Source organism: Syngnathus typhle, linkage group LG20, assembly GCF_033458585.1.
Source record: "Syngnathus typhle isolate RoL2023-S1 ecotype Sweden linkage group LG20, RoL_Styp_1.0, whole genome shotgun sequence".
Taxonomy (NCBI): domain Eukaryota; kingdom Metazoa; phylum Chordata; class Actinopteri; order Syngnathiformes; family Syngnathidae; genus Syngnathus; species Syngnathus typhle.
Window position 1 is genome coordinate 3,141,252 of NC_083757.1, and position 16,249 is coordinate 3,157,500.

The following is a 16,249-nucleotide window of genomic DNA, read 5'->3' on the forward strand; positions in this document are numbered from 1 at the left end:
ATAACGGCTGTGCAATGAGAAGTCAAGACATGTTCCACGAGAGCAGGCGGTCAAGGCAAGAGTAATCTCGACGCAACATGCCCAACATGTGTAAGTCAGTGATGAATGTTTCCTGAATTTTCTTCCTCTTTTGCCATTCATTCATGATTTTCTTCTGCTTCCGCATTAGACACGCAAATTCTCGCGGTGGGCTTGGTGGCTTTTCTAGTACTGCGAGCCAATGGCGCTCCGTTGACAGAAGCGACCACCGTCTTGCCATCAAGCGACACCTCAAGTGAGGAGGAAACGGCGCCCTCTGACCTGCTGACCTCCGCTCATGTTTGGGACTCGGTTCTGGGTACCGCTAAAGAACACCAGAAAGCTGTAAGTGGAAATTCAGAAAGCACCTTCATTGTCTTCTTCTGGCTGTAAAACGTATCTGACTTGTGACTAATTTCAATATCAGTTTGATGATGAATTCCAAAACAATGTCAACTTTCATTTACTGGAGCACTACAAAGCACCTCAGTTTCCAGCAAACTGCCCCAGCTCCAACTTTAGCAAGGTAAGAACCAGAAATGGAAAACCACCAGAGGTGGGAGAAAATACAGACACTGACACTTTCCATAATTGTTTGCTAGCATCGGCTTGACTTTTATGCGTAGATTGAGTAGATATTTGTTTTTTCCAGGAGGCTTGCCTGCACAGGCTGGCCCAAGGTCTGTCCACTTACATAATTCTTCTCAAGCACGTGGAGAAGGAATATCCCGGCAGCAGAATTCTGCCTGAGGCCAAACACTACTCTGAACTCCTGCTCTACAATATCAAACAAAAGGTTGGCCAGTGTGACAATTTAGGGATAGGAAATGAATTTTGCTGTTACTATAATACCTATTTTGACATTGTGTTGCTTACTCTTGTCCGGCAGATGAAAAAACCAGAAGAGGTCACAGGCCTGAGTAGTGTGGTGAATGGTCTTTGTTGTTTTGCTGGTCTCCAAAAAAAACACTCAGTGGACGATGGCTGGTCCGGGCAAGGAAGCACTTCGGTGACACACGGCTGATTGGGAAAAGATTTATTCAACCGATGTCAAAGTGATGTCTCTCCAAAAGTTTGAGTGGCCCCAAAAGCAAAGATGGATGGTTCAGCTCTCGACGGCACAGATGTTCGCCCCAAAAAAGCCCTCGCGCTTCTTGCTCTTGCCCCCCTGCGCGCCCCTCGCTCCTTGCGCTCTCGTTCTTTTCTCTATCTGTTCTCCCCCATCATTTGTACCTCGTAAGACAACAGCTGCGGTCCGAGTCTCACTCTACTGGTTACTTCCGATGCCCTTAAAAGTGCATGGACAAAGGTCTTCCTGGTCACGGACGAATGGCCCTTCCATATTCTAAGTACCTACACATTGCTGAAACTAGAGCTTCTCTGTACCGCAAAAATAGCTTAGGGTCTTCTCACTGCTGCAAGGTCGCCATTTAAGGTGACATACAGTGACGCATAGAATCCAAAATTTACCTCACAGACTTCAAGACAATGTCGTAACAATAACAAATAAATATCTCAGACCAAATTCAAGGCAATCCCCGGAGAAGAGTGTGTATCTCAGCATCGCCTAGTCATCGGAGACCTAACTCTGTGGATCAAGTATGTGGGGGCTAAGAAGTATCCTCCCAAGTTGAAGGTGTGGAAGCTACATAGCGGAGGGAATAAAAACGAGTTTAGGGAGAAGATTGAGCATATAGCAGAAGAAGTGGAGGAGATGATGGAGTCGGGTGGTGTGGATGGCAAGTGGCAGGCAATAAAGGAGGCTCTGCTTGAAGCCACAGAGGAGGTGTGCGGATGGTCAAAGGGTAAAGCAAGAAAAAGAGAGACATGGTGGTGGAATGACAGCGTCGAAAGAGCGGTGAATGAGAAGAGGAGGTGCCATAAAGTATGGAAGAAATCTAAAAGGGAGGCAGACCGAGTGCAGTATGTAGAGGCAAGGAGGGCGTCACGGACAGCGGTGTGGGAGGCCCAAGAGACCAAGAGGAAAGAATTTGCAAGTGAATTGGAGAGTGAGAGAGGACAAAAGAGCTTCTTCAAGATAGCGAAGCAAATGGTTAAGGAGAGGCGTGATGTGACCGGTGCAAACTGTGTGAAGGACGAGGATGGCAACATCGTGACAGACAACAGAGAAGTGAAGGAAGTATGGCGGAGGTACATGGAGAAGCTGCTGAACGTGGAGAATGATTGGGATGGTGAGACAGGATGCGACGAAGTGGAGGGTGAATGTGACCCGATCACACGGACAGAAGTGGGAAAAGCCATGAAGGCCATGAAGGATGGAAAGGCAGCTGGACCATCTGGAGTGGTGGCAGAGATGCTAAAGGCAGCGGGAGACGTCGGTGTGCAGTGGATGACCGACCTGTGTAACAGTGTCATCGCTGAGGGGCACGTTCCGGAGGAATGGACAAGAAGCGTCCTGGTGCCTCTATTCAAAGGGAAGGGGGACCCACTCGCATGCGGGTCATACAGGGCTATAAAGCTGCTGGAGCATGGAATGAAGTTATTAGAGAGGGTGTTGGAAAGGAGGGTGAGGACACGGGTAAAGGTGGACGAGATGCAGTATGGCTTCATGCCTGGTAAAGGTACAACAGATGCAATTTTTGTCATCCGACAGATGCAAGAGAAACATCAGGAGAAGAGGAAGAGGTTGTACTTTGCTTTTGTCGACCTGGAAAAAGCGTTTGACAGGGTGCCGAGGGAGGTGGTGAGGTGGGCCCTAAGGAAGTCGGGTGTGGAAGAGGGACTGGTAAAGGCTGTGATGGCTCTCTATTGCAGAGCCTGCACAACTGTTAGAACAGGAGTTGGTGACAGTAATGGGTTTGAAGTAAAGGTAGGGGTGCACCAGGGATCAGTGCTCAGCCCATTGCTGTTTGCTATCGTGATGGATGTGGTATCGAGGGAAGTGAGGGGTGGACTACCATGGGAGCTGCTCTACGCGGATGACCTGGTATTGATGGCTCACAGCCGAGAAGACCTAGCTAGCAAGCTAGCGGCCTGGAAGACATGCCTGGAAGTGAAAGGAATGAAGGTGAATGCGGCAAAATCAAAGGTCATGGTTGGTGGTGCTGGCCTGGGAGTGATATTGCAGTCAGGAGCATGGCCATGTGGAGTTTGCGGGAAGGGAGTGCAAGCTAACTCTATCCGGTGCAAGGGATGCCAGAGATGGGTACATCGAAGATGCAGCGGAGTAAAAGGCAGCCTACTAGCTGCAAGTGAGACCTTCCATTGCAAGCGGTGTAGGGGAGAAGTCGCCCAAGCAAACCCAGGTGAGCGAGAGGGGCTCGTGGTAGATGGGGAGATGTACGAGGTGGTGGGCAGCTTCTGCTATCTTGGAGACATGATTAACGCTGATGGGGGGGTGGACCTAGCAGTGACCACAAGGGTGAGAAGCGGGTGGAAGAAATTCAGGGAACTCATGCCCTTTTTAACATCTAAGGCCCCATCCCTGAAGATGAGAGGCCAAGTGTACTCAGCCTGTGTTAGAGGTAGTATGACGTACGGAAGTGAGGCATGGGCCCTGAAAACAGAACACGAAGACAAACTAAACAGAGCAGAAATGAGAATGATCAGATGGATGTGTGGTGTTTCAATGAGGGAAGAAAAGAGCAGTGCAGAGCTGAGACAGAAGATGGGAGTGGAGGCCATAGTGGATGTGGTGAGGAGAGGCAGACTGCGATGGTACGGACATGTAGTGAGGAAGGACGAGAACGACTGGGTGAAGAAAGTTATGTCGTATAACGTAGAGGGAACAAGACCCAGTGGCCGACCTAAAAAGACCTGGCAGGTGACCGTGGCAGCCGACATGGAGGCACTCGGCATCAACCACGAGATGGCCATGGACCGTTCCCGGTGGAAGAAGGCCATATCGAGAACCCAGTCCAACCCAGCGGCGCCTGGAAAGCGGACTTTAAACCGATGATGATGATGAAATTGACTTTCAGGTGGCCAACTCGTCGTGGTCTTCGGGTGGAGGTTGTTGATGCAGGTGCGCGTCATCCTTCTTCAACCCCAAAGTAAACTGAAACGAAGCAAAAACAGCCAACGGTACATATGTCATTGTTGTTTTTGACTTAATCTGCCATTTTTTTCAAGGTTCTCTTTCTACATATTTACCAAACACAAGCGATACATTAACTTCAATACAAAAAAAGGGCACTACCTCAATTACAACTTAGAAAACAGTTTGACTGAAATGGTAGTCATTCAATAAATAAATATACGCACGTTTTCTTTTTCAAATTGCAGCCTTTGCGGTTTTGAAAATTGCAGTTGATCACATTGCAACGTCGACTTGAATTCCACTAATCTCTCAGTTTTAATGCACAGACAGACACGAGAGAAAACGCTGACACAGAAGCAGTGGATGACACAAATCAGTGTTGCCCCTTGTCAGCAGTTCACTCGAATTATGCCAACAATTCTGTGGTATCTTTCCACACGCACGTATTGCAACACCGGCCATTTGCCCTTTGATACCAGTTTAACAGCTCATCATCAAATATTTATTTGGCATGAGATTCGTTAATTTTGGGGGGAAATGTTTTCAATGTGTCAAGACTGAAGGCTCCGGCATTCCTGGATCTGCTCCTCGTTTGAAGCCTGTTAAACGAAACACACAAAAAATATGAGAACAAATAAACATGGGGTGGATATAATAAGTATGAGTGGCATTTGATGAACTTTTATTTTGGCCTTGAGACAGCATCAGTCAGGTTCTGAAAAAAATATCTGAGTCGAGCAGGAAATTTATCTCCCAGCCTTCCATTCAGTGATTTATTTATTGGCAGTGAGAACACACCACAATTGTGCAACCCTTCAAGCAATTACATCTCCAAACTGTCCAAATGAGGGGAATGGAATTAACAAAGTGATGACAAAAGTTTCCAATGTGGCAATTGGAAAGTTTTCGACCGGATGAGGAGTCACAACGAGAACGTTTGAACTACCGGACAGTCCAAATCAGGTTAAGGGTGAACACGCTAATGCTAACTAGCTGCAACCTGCGGGTTTTAAAGCGACTAACATATTTCACGCCTTTTATACTAACCCAAGTACAGCACTGTAGGAATAAATCCCCATCGGATGACGAATTGTCCACACTGGAACAGTTGCTGCAGCCGCTGTTTGGTCTCTTTACTTAATTTTGCCATTTTTCCTGGATGCTTTTGCAGCGTGATACCACAGAGTGCAACCAAGGACACGGAAGCGGAAATGAGCCATGACAGAAAAAAACAGGAAGTCTAGCTTCGTGTCGCCGTCTTGTGGATGGAAGAGGTAACTGCGTGTTTTACTGTTCAGTATTTCAGTACATTTTCTATTTAGTATTTTTGTATCTAAACAAAAAAATAAACTACCAGGACGTTACATGTTGAGTTAATTACTTTTTTTTTTTTTTTTTTTGCATTAATAGTTATAGTAGTTTTCAGTCAGCAAAGACAAATTTGAGTCAAAAGAAACACTTTTTTTCCAGAAGCAATGAGCTGCACATCCTCGGACATATAAAAAGGCCAGTAAAAACATCTTAAGAACAACAATATGATGTACAGCAAAAGCAGAAGCAGTCACAATTTGTAAACTGACATACTGAAACACATCGATTGTCCTTTCAAATTATGTACACCAAACCGTTAATAGCACACAGACGACAGTTTACACTGGGGATGGAGGTGACCTTTGTGTTAGCATGATGATTTGATGGAGGTGGGTTGACTTGGAAGAAAAGGAAAGAGACGTCAGAAATACTACAAATACCTGGCATGGTGGCTAAATGAGGTATTAAAATAATCCACAGGTTTTCTTACAGACATATGTAACACACCTTCTTTTGGGATTGGTACCTGTGAGAGTTACTCCTTTATAAATATGTAATTAGCCTCTCAAGTGCAAACCCTGATACTTCATAGCCCTCTCACCAGAGTCAAAAACATCATTGGACTAATTATGTTGAGTTTCATCTTGCTCATCAGAACAATACTGACTGTAAATATTGAGAATGGAACACTTGCGATTTCCATACTTGTTAGGGAAGAATGTGGATTTTTTTTTCTTTCATAAAAATATCTGTTATTAGACCAAAGTCGTTTAGGTTTAAATATATTCGTCTAAACACTGAAGGTACGGTTTGTATTGCTATGAGGAAGGAGCAAAGAAAATTGTTCTTTTTGAATCCGGAGGTTTAAACTTTCATTCAATCAACAGCTTTTATACACACACACAAAAGAAAAACACTCACCCACACACATCTCCTTCCATGGGGGGGTGTCAAGGTAAAGGTGAATGTATGGAAAAGGCATGCAAAGGCAACACATGCCAACTCATTTCCAAATACTTTGACACACAGTGGTTAGTGATGAGCTTTAAATGTATATATTGTCAGAGGCTTGTAAATTTCTTCCTGACATGGCATTGGCAGTGGTTTACAATGAATGAGTCAAAGAAATCGGCAAAGTGACTTCAACTCCCCGGCACAGAAAGAACAACACCGCAGTGGAGCATGGGAGCGAAGGAAAAGAAAAAAAAAATGTTCGTGGTCCCTAGTGGTTGGCATGGCTTACAGCTCCAGGTTACTGGTGCAGAATCACAGGATCAAATCCAAAGGTTCATCATAAAACCATTTCAAAGGTCCGAGCCAAGGTGCGCGCTGATACTTGGCGAACGTTGCGAGTGGTTTAAATAGGCCGTCCCTTCCTCCTGCAGGCTGCATGAATAAGTGCCAGATTCTGGGGCAGTGTGGTTGCCAGGGGCCGGGGTGGTACCGGCAGCTACCTGCTCAAAAGAGCGAGAGAACACGGCGCTGGCCGTGCGTGTCAAGCTGGTGAGAGCTCCTGCTTTGGGCACAGACTGGCTCGAAGTGAGCGTGAGACGTTTGACGGACGTCTCCTCCGAAATATCCATCAGCTCATCCGGGGAACCCAGATCCACTGCGTCTGTGGTGGTCACACAAAGGGAGACAAGCGTAGTTAACAGTCAATCTGCGGCCAATGGACAAAAGCCATTTGCCATCCAGCCCATTACATTCAGTCCAAATCTTCTACATTAATGTGCCATTACACTGACTGGCCTGATTTGGTTAAAACTGAATAGTCATGGGCTGCAGGGCAAACGTATGACTGTCTTCCAGCAGGTGGCGCCATCACCACAGCCTGAGAGAGGCTTGATTTCTCCCAACCTGCTGCCAAGACTTTTGTTTTAGATTCCCACTACCAGCAAAATGTTTTCTGTATGTTTGGTGTATCGGTGAGGGAGTGAAATGTCCCAAAAGAGGCAGGTGAGGAAAGTGTTGAGGGTGTGAGCCTAGGAAACATCACAAAGGGAAAGTGAAGAAGGCAAGACATTCAATTAGTCACTCAAAAAAACAACACACAAGTCCTTCTGCATCCTAAGCCGCTAATAATTTGTAGTGGAACAGAACAACAATGAAAAGCTGGGAAACAGAAATGCAGGTTACTGTATCCAATGCTCCGATTCATCAGTCATGAAAAGGTTTGTGCTAAATTAAGACCTGCATATCTTTGTCCCGCTTCTGTCTAATAAAAAGTGTCCAAGCGCAACCCAGGAGTGCTGTCGAGGAGGCACAACATTTGCATTTGATGTCATAGACAGTGAATAATATAAATCTGTGAGGAGAACTGTTTGCTTGCTTTGTCATGAGTTGAAGGAACGATAACGGCGGATTGTGAGGAAGTCTGAGCCACGGGGGACGGAGTGAGTCAAAAAGGTGAAAGAAAGGGTTGGTTAAAAAGCGGGAAGAATCATCAAGGGTTTTTTTCAGACCACGACGCACCCACTGACAGTTACCTAGGTTACCCCAGGATTGGGGCAAGGGGAAGGAAGAACTTAGTGCTGGCTCCTCCCTATGGAGGCCGACCCAGAACTCTCGTTTTCCAGCATTCGCCTCACAGACTTCTGCCTCCTGACCTCCTGCCCCCGCATGCTGGACTCATGACTTCGGGGTTCCGGGCTGACATCGGAGGCACCTCCCAAAGTTTCGCCGTCCGGGTAGGTGCGGCCGTCGGAGCGCGCTCGCAGGGATTCTCCGTTGGGCATTCGCTCGCTGCTCACGCCCGTCACACTGATATCGGGGATGGCCACGCCCCCCGGCGCGGCCTCACTGTCTACACTCACCTCCTGGGACTCTGCTGGTCGGGCACAGGAAGGTTTGCACAACACACAAACATCCATGTCATGCACACACATGAAAAATGGGCAATGTGTGCAGGCACACATGACCCAAAAGACACAAAACAGAATTAAAGCAATAACAGAAAGATGCAAATAAAATACAAAAAATATGATGAAAGTATATGCAACAGAGTTGAACATTTGGATGGAAATGTATGAATATCACAATGACAGAAACCATCCATCCAGAGGTTTCATCCTGGTTGCCCACACTCATCTGACATCTCACCGTGTCGTTTCCAGCGGTGGCCCCTGATAGAGAGCGACGTGACAGCATTCCGAGAGATCCTGGAAGCGGTGGGTGTGATCTCCACCTGGATGCTACGTGCACCCTCCTTGGTGTTGCTTTTCAGAGCCGCGCCCTGCTGCGTCGACTTGATGGCGTTGCCCACCTGATCAAATACGCACAATAGTCCCTTGCCATTCAAAATCATCAGAAAAGCATTATTGACAAGTCCAGCCAACATGTGACTCTAATACAAACAATCTACACGCTAATCCTATTTCTCCTAAGCGAAAGTGTAAATTCTTAGAGGCCACCGAGTATTTACACGTCCTTAAAAGGAACATGCAGCAGCAGAAGCAGCAGCACAATCCAAAAGGGCACAATCCCGGGACAATGTGTCTTTTGTTCCAATGATGGAGGGAACGTCCACTTGCTGGCCACTTCATTCGGGTGTCATTCACTTCAAAGCTCAAATCATGCTAAAAATCATGTCTTTTCACGATTGTGGAGGAATGCACCCTGACTGGTGTAGTAATACTGCAAGTTTAGGTTCAATCTGCTTCCCCCTACGAGGATTACAGCTAAACAGAGCAGAGTGCAAAGCATGTAAATAATCTAGCGGCATTACGCACAGTTTGCAGTCTGACACGCGGAGCGACACAATACAGCATAGTGTTCCGCGTATGATGCCAATATCCCGGCCAGCATGTGCGGCTTGCTTCACGTGTGCTCGCCCCCCCCCCCCCCCCGACCCCCGACATATACAACAATTACGATTTACGACCGGACTCACCAAGAGCGCTTCCGGGAACAACTCGAGCTGGGCCCGATACAGGACGTCATCCAAAGCTTTGGATCCGAGTTCCGCTTCTCCGTTACACCTATTGAATATTAATCGTCTGACTTTTGTAGAAGAAAGAGATTTCGACACAGGCAGTTTGTGACAGGTAAAGGCAATATGGTGACACATCTGAATAAATAAAAGAAAATGTAAACGGACAAGGGAATGTGCGCCAACATAAACAGAGCGTAAAATTGATCGTCTGTGTGGACACTCACAATGCGTAGTGTATCCCTGTGAGGAGCTGAACCAAGAACTCTGATGTAACCGTCATCCGTGTGCTAATACCTTTATAGCGCCGTATCTGTTGCCGCGGGTAACCGCATATACACACTCTGGAGAATAGGCCAGAACAATCTTCGTATCATTTTTCGCCGACTGCTTGGGGCAAAATCCTTAAAGCGACATAAAATAATAATTAAAAAAAGTGTACCGTATGATTCTGGCCAAATGTATCTTGTCTTTAGCTGGGTATGGTCCATGGGAAAGGAAACCGTTTCTCACAGCACGGCCAGCGCAGGGAAAACTCTGGGAGCATGACTGAGACACATGCAAAAACACAAAATTGAAAAGATTTCATATGTAATCAAAGGCTAACTAGTTTGGAACAAAACGTCAGTAAATGCCAGACACAAAAAAGAGCAAGAAAACATCAAACATTTGAAATTTGGTGAAAAATCTCATCAGGTCCTACTCAAATTGAACCCTTCGAGAAAACAGGATGTTTACTTTAGCTACGCATAGCAGGGCTTAAAAGCTTTCTTGTCGCTGTAAAACAGAATCGCCGATACCGCTTGACGCAGCCGAGCGATGTCTGGATTGAGTCAAAGTCAAACAGGCGGATGTCACACGACGCTCGGCTGCAGTGTTGCCATTGCTATCCAAACAAACCGTTGTTTATTGATTAGCAATGCTCAATCAATATGTCTGTAAAAGGACTCAGCTTGCAGGTCATTGTGTTGCTGCAATTTGTAAAAATGGCCTAGAATGAGGCCCAAGGAGAAAATGAGCACTGAGCTCATCTTGTATTGAGGCCAAACAAACCTCATGACATCATCGCTGTGTGAATGTGTGTGTGTGTGTGTGTGTGTGTAAGCCCTCACCTTATTTACCGTCGGCCCAGCACTTGGTCCGGGGATTGTGTCAGGTGATTGCTGTTCAAAAACGAAACAAACACACACGCTGCTATGAGATGTTACGCACGTGCAAACGGAGTCAACACAACTCCAATTTGAGAAAGACCAGTTTTTCCAACACATTAGTCATAGTGTTTTGGTGGGCCCGTGGGATTCTTCTGAGACCCGCCACCGGTACTTGTGCATACAGAGCACCAGATGCACACACAGCAAATAAAGCTGATAATAGATGATCCTAGCATAATACCTGCTAGGAGGAAAAGGGAGGATGGATTATGGGGAACACAAGGAACATGAGGGACAAGCAGGGAGCAAGAGTGAACCAATTACCCCAGGAGTTGCGAAAGCCTTTCATCCCCAAACTGTCACTACACCAGTGCTTCTCAAATAGTGGGGCGCGCCCCCCTTGGGGGGCGCGGTGCTATTCCTGGGGGGGCGCGTGTGACCCTGGGGAACAGGCTTTTTTTTTTGCAGTACTAGAATAAAGTGTAATTGCGCGTTTACTACAGCAGGGGGCAGTGGCGCTCTCATTGTTACTTCTGTCACGTTTGCGACAGTGCAACATTTTACGACTTACAAGACAAGTTAGGATAGTCACGGTGGGGAGGGGGGGCGCGAATAGTTTTCTTCTTGCTAGGGGGGGGCGTAACAGAAAATAATTGAGAAGCACTGCACTACACACACACACACACACTAATACAGTATGTATGCAGTCCCATTATTTTTTTCTCTCTCCCCCAAGCCCTTGTCCTGCATACAAACTCAACGTCTGCACACACACATGGTCAGACGTCTTACTTTATCACACACACACACACACGACTCAGAGAACGCTCTTCAAACAAATGCACTGTTGATTAAATATTGAAGAGTGCCCGCTTGAGCTTAACTGAGCCAAGATACAATTTCTCTTATGTATTTCAACATCCACAGAAGAGAAAAAGGATAGAGAGAGCTGAAATCAGCAGGCCAGCGAAATATATATCAACACAAACGGTGTTGGTAAAGAATAAATCCATGATCCTCTACTTCTCCTCTAAATAAAGCAAACCAAAATTGGGCATGTCAAGTATTGCATGTTCATATATGTCACATAATGTTAAATATTAGAACATAACATATATTCTAGAATATTCTAGCAGCAGCTTGAAATAAATATCATACCTTCCTGTAACTGCTCAATGTCGTCGGGTTCCTGTTTGTCGTGACTGCAAAAAAGGGAAAACGTTATTTCTCCAAAGAATCAACCAAATAAAGTTGATCAGAGCTTGTCGCGGGTGAGCGGCGCCGCCGTGTGGTCACATGAGCAAACTACAAGTTAAGATAAAAAAGAATCGTGCCGCACTGCACTATAGTGCAATAAAATTAAGTAAAATAAAACAAATGTAACTTAAAATGTAAAACCTGAATACATGATAAAGGCTAACTAAACCCAAACGTTTAAAAGAACGGGACCTTTATTACAACTTTGCGGCTGTTAAAAGTTTTTTAAAAGGCGTTGTTTGTGTCGGTTTTTTAATGCGATTCCCGTTTTTGGGACACTGAGCTGCCGCAAAGTAGCTTTATGTGCTTAATAAAACAAGGAGTGGACTTTTTTAAAACATTTATCTTTAATATAATGTGTGTGTGTGCGTGCGAGATTAATATTTGTATTTTATATTGTCCCCAGGGTAACGTTTAGGATCCATCCGTTGCAAAGGGTGAGTGTTTTTTTTTGGACATGGATTTACAAAGGAACCTTTGTTTGGACTTGCAAAGTTTCTTTGAACCATTGCAAAGAGTGAGTTTTTTTTTTTATGTGTATTTATTTACAAAGGAACCTTTGGACTTTGAAGAAACCTCTATGAAGTTTCTTTTAAGTGCAATCAGGCATTTGGTGTAATGCATGATACTGAGTCTTTCCTGGATAGGCAGAAGCAAGCTCGAGAGATGGCGACCGCAGAAAACACTCAAGGTGCAAACAAGGAGCTCCAGCAGACCCGGATCCAGCAGGTCACTGTGGATGAGGTGGACCTGGACGGCAAATATGTCCGACTCCGCAATGAAGGAGATGAGGTCAGTGGATGTGTCACAGTGGAACATCGCACATCTTACGAAATTTGCACATTTTCCAGTAACAACTAACCTGTTGAGATCAATTTCAACTATTAGGATCAGAATTTGGGGAACTGGCAGGTGAAGCGCCAGGTTGGATCTTGTGCTCCCATCGCATTCAAGTTTCCCGCAGAGTTCATCCTGAAGCCCGGCCAGACAGTCACGGTAATCAATCTTATCTGGAAGATCTCAGATACAAGGTGCTCAATATTTCAATGACCTTTACATGCTGATCAGATCTGGGCGGCTGGTGCTGGCGGAAACCACAATCCTCCCTCTGATCTAGTCTGGGAGACAGGCCAACTGGGGAATCATAGACAAGGTCCACGCTACCTTGATCTACCCTAACGGAGAGGTGACACATCTTTCAAGCGACAAGAAGCAATATTTCTCTTTTGACGTCCGTTTTTCTTCCAGGAAATGGCGATAAGCGTCACCGTGGTATAGAGGAAACGGAATTTCGGTTTCTTTGTGTGTCTTGACATATGAAGGGATTGAGAATAAAGCAGACTTTGACTTTTGACATGGTCACATTGTAAAAATATTGTATAACAATACAATTAAATGGGCATTTTCTAATGCAATCCTGACTGCTGGTCAATCATTTGAAAAGATTCAGAGTTTGTTGTTTCCGCAGCCGGTTGCTCACAGCACCTGCGGGGACAGCGAGGTACAGTTATGTGCGGCTCCTGCGGATTCTCCCCGAACAAGCCCAACAACGGCAGCTCCGTATCTACGACTTCCCGCTCCTACCGTACCGGTGGCATCTCAGAGGGTTTGCTGCCTCATTCCTACGTGTTCAGTAGTAGTACACCTCGCGAGGTGAGACCATTCCAGACTGGAATCCGAACTGAGACCTGTCCAATAATGTGAGGCCCTGGATCTTTTGGTCTTCATTTTCCATGCCAATCAATTTACCGTTTTTTTCCGTGTAAGCCTGCGCTCCCGCACCTCCAGACTCTCAAACAGCTTCATGCTCCAGGCTGTTAGGATCCTGAACTCGCTCCCCCGTTCTGCGTAGCGTCCTGTACTTTTACTGTCTGGACTGTCTGAATGCACACTGGCTCTTATTATTTATTATTTGTTATTACTCTTATTTATTGTTTGTGCCTTTTTGTTTATGATGTTTTTTACTTTTGCGCTATGCTTGCTGGCTCCGTTATTTATTGTGTTATCTGTTTATTTATTATTTATTCATCACTCTTACTATTGATTGGTAGAATTTTTGCCTTCTTGTTTTTATATTGTGTCGCGTACATGTATGTCTATCGTGTTATGTGTCTCGTCACCGTGGGATAGAGAAAAACGTAATTTCGGTCTCTTTGTGTGTTGTGACGTGGAGAGATTGACAATAAAGCTGACTTTGACTTTGACTTTGACTTTGATAATGCGCAAAATTTAACTAATTTATTGTCCTAAAATCTGGGGTGCGCATTATACATGGGTACAAATTTTGTAAATTTTTTTTAAATTTATTTTTTTAAGAAAATCATGGTACAACAGGACTGACCGACAAAGTTGTGGAACAAAAAAACATTACCAAAGACAGGAACAGAAACCAAACAGACATCATGACAGTAACACATGCAATGATCCGACGGTGAGCGAGGGGCAGACAGGACATAAATACAAAACACGTTACATTGATTGAGGTGACACAGGAAGGGAGGGGCGACGCGAATAGAAACTATGGCAACCTAGACACATAGCAAAACTGGGGACGAGACATGACAATTCTCCCTCGAAATAAAACTATCACCTTTCTTCTTGTTTGTTGTCAAACATCGCATCGCATTCAGCCATCCTGCCCAACACACTTAGTCAGTAAAATTCATAATTGACGACACATCGTTTGATGCGATGGTGCAATCCTTGATGGTGTGTTATTGTCAAATATTGTTTGGTTTTTAATCTCTATCGCGGACCGGACGTCATACCGAGGCAGTATCACTGCGCATGCGCACTATGGATCCGATGCGAATAGTCCTCTTCTCTTCTTGACTGACAATGAATGTGATAGTTTAATACAATCAGCAAATAACAAAATGCGTATTACAGGGAATATTTTATTTCACAACACATTGCCTTGTTCCTTTCGTCTCTGCTGTTCACTTCAAACTCTCTCCATACGATCGCAATGCTCTCGTATCAGACGCTTGCTCAATCACCTGCTCATTTGCTGTCACAATGTACCGCACCAGAGCTGTAGCCAGGGATTTTTCCAGTAGGGGCGCGCGCCCACAGACCCCACAACCAGATGTTTCAATGTAAAAAAAACTTATATTTTTAACATATAGTTCCAGGGTAATAAAGCACCGCGGAGGAGAAGATGGAGCCATATTTATGATTAATATTAGACTTCCAGCGGGCCGCGAGCGCACCGAAAGCCATCCGAGGACACTCTGGGACGGCTCAGCGCGGTGCTGGGCCCACCGGTAGGCCGTGCACACGAGTGAGATGGCCGAAAAAAGCTCCAGGAGAGCGGGTGGACGATTTTTAAGCACCGCGGAGGAGAAGATGGAGCCATATTTATGATTAATTTTAGACTTCCAGCGGGCCGCGAGCGGCTCGGCTGACGGCGCAGCGCGACCTGGTACCGCGCACGGGATGAAACACGCCCCGCGCAGAGTTCCAGGCGGCCGGGAAGACTTTTAAGCGCTGCGGCGGGGAGTTGCCTCCCTCCGGTGGACACGACGGGTAAATACACCAGCAATCGCACTTAGATTTTTTTTTTTCTTTTTTAGCTTCCAGAATGTACCGGGCGCGGTCTCTTACTCAAGCCCGGCAGGACAGCTCGGGCGGACTGGCTTTCAAGGAAGCACCCCCGGCCGGTCCCACTCAGAATTTTTATTTATTTTTTTAGCTTCCATAATGTACCGTGCCCGGCCGCAAACTCACGCCCGGCAGGAGAGCTCGACAGGCGGACTGCCTTCAAGGAAGCACCGCCGGCCGGTCCGCGGGCCAAATAAGGTTCCGTAAAGTACCGTGCGCGGTCGCAAACTCACGCCCGGCAGGAGAGCTCGGAGGGTGGACTGGCTTTCAAAGAAGCACCGCCGGCCGTTGTAAATGAATGGGCTTTGGCACTTAGTGCATTTCCCCCCAGCGGCACTGCCAGGCTGCTGGGCGCCCGCTGCCACGGCTCGGGCCTATTCTACGGAGGGGCCGGCCACCTCCCGTGGAGCCCGTGTGTTCTCGCTGCCTGTCCGAGGAAGGCGGACCGCGCTCGGGCTTTGCCCACACCGCGACACGCATGGAAGTCGGCCGGTGGCGGTCGCCTTGTGGCGGTCGGGGGGTGGCGGTCGGGGCTGGCGCTTGGGGCCGGTGGCGGTCGCCTTGTGGCGGTTGTCTTGTGGCGGTCGGGGGGTGGCGGTCGTGGCTGGCGCTTGGGGCCGGTGGCAGTCGCCTTGTGGCGGTCGGGGGGGTGGCGGTCGCCTTGTGGCGGTTGGGGGGCGGCGGTCGGGGCTGGCGCTTAGGGCCGGTGGCGGTCGCCTTGTGGCGGTCGCCTTGTGGCAGTCGCCTTGTGGCGGTCGGGGGATGGCGGTCGGGGCTGGCGCTTAGGGCCGGTGGCGGTCGCCTTGTGGCGGTCGGTGGGCGGCGGTCGGGGCTGGCGCTTAGGGCCGGTGGCGGTCGCCTTGTGGCGGTCGCCTTGTGGCGGTCGCCCTGTGGCGGTCACCCTGTGGCGGTCGGGGCTGGCGCTTAGGGCCGGTGGCGGTCGCCTTGTGGCGGTCGGGGGGTGGCGGTCGGGGCTGGCGC

General features: G+C 47.2%; 2 protein-coding genes across 4 annotated transcripts in view; one reads left to right on the forward strand and one right to left on the reverse strand.

The window, feature by feature from the left end:
• Positions 1 to 7,164, forward strand: LOC133144945 (interleukin-6-like). Its single transcript, XM_061268001.1, has 7 exons — positions 1 to 90; positions 170 to 363; positions 446 to 544; positions 671 to 790; positions 1,580 to 1,804; positions 2,114 to 2,210; positions 7,142 to 7,164. The coding sequence occupies exons 1-7, from the start codon at positions 78 to 80 to the stop codon at positions 7,162 to 7,164; spliced, it is 771 nt and encodes a 256-aa protein (XP_061123985.1). The 5' UTR covers positions 1 to 77.
• Positions 1,040 to 16,249, reverse strand: part of LOC133144584 (hyccin-like) — a 27,206-nt gene continuing 11,996 nt past the window's right edge. The window contains exons 3-11 of one of the 3 annotated variants that reach the window (XM_061267400.1): positions 11,567 to 11,610; positions 10,370 to 10,420; positions 9,700 to 9,806; positions 9,485 to 9,601; positions 9,219 to 9,306; positions 8,429 to 8,591; positions 7,816 to 8,153; positions 5,066 to 6,944; positions 1,040 to 4,036 (exon numbers count right to left, since the gene is read on the reverse strand). In XM_061267400.1, coding sequence (XP_061123384.1) covers positions 7,855 to 8,153; positions 8,429 to 8,591; positions 9,219 to 9,306; positions 9,485 to 9,601; positions 9,700 to 9,806; positions 10,370 to 10,420; positions 11,567 to 11,610 — 869 coding nt within the window. In that variant the 3' untranslated portion in view covers positions 1,040 to 4,036; positions 5,066 to 6,944; positions 7,816 to 7,854. Of the gene's footprint in view, positions 4,037 to 5,065; positions 6,945 to 7,815; positions 8,157 to 8,428; positions 8,592 to 9,218; positions 9,307 to 9,484; positions 9,602 to 9,699; positions 9,807 to 10,369; positions 10,421 to 11,566; positions 11,611 to 16,249 lie in introns of all 3 variants that reach the window. The other 2 variants (XM_061267399.1, XM_061267401.1) reach the window with 2 other exon arrangements.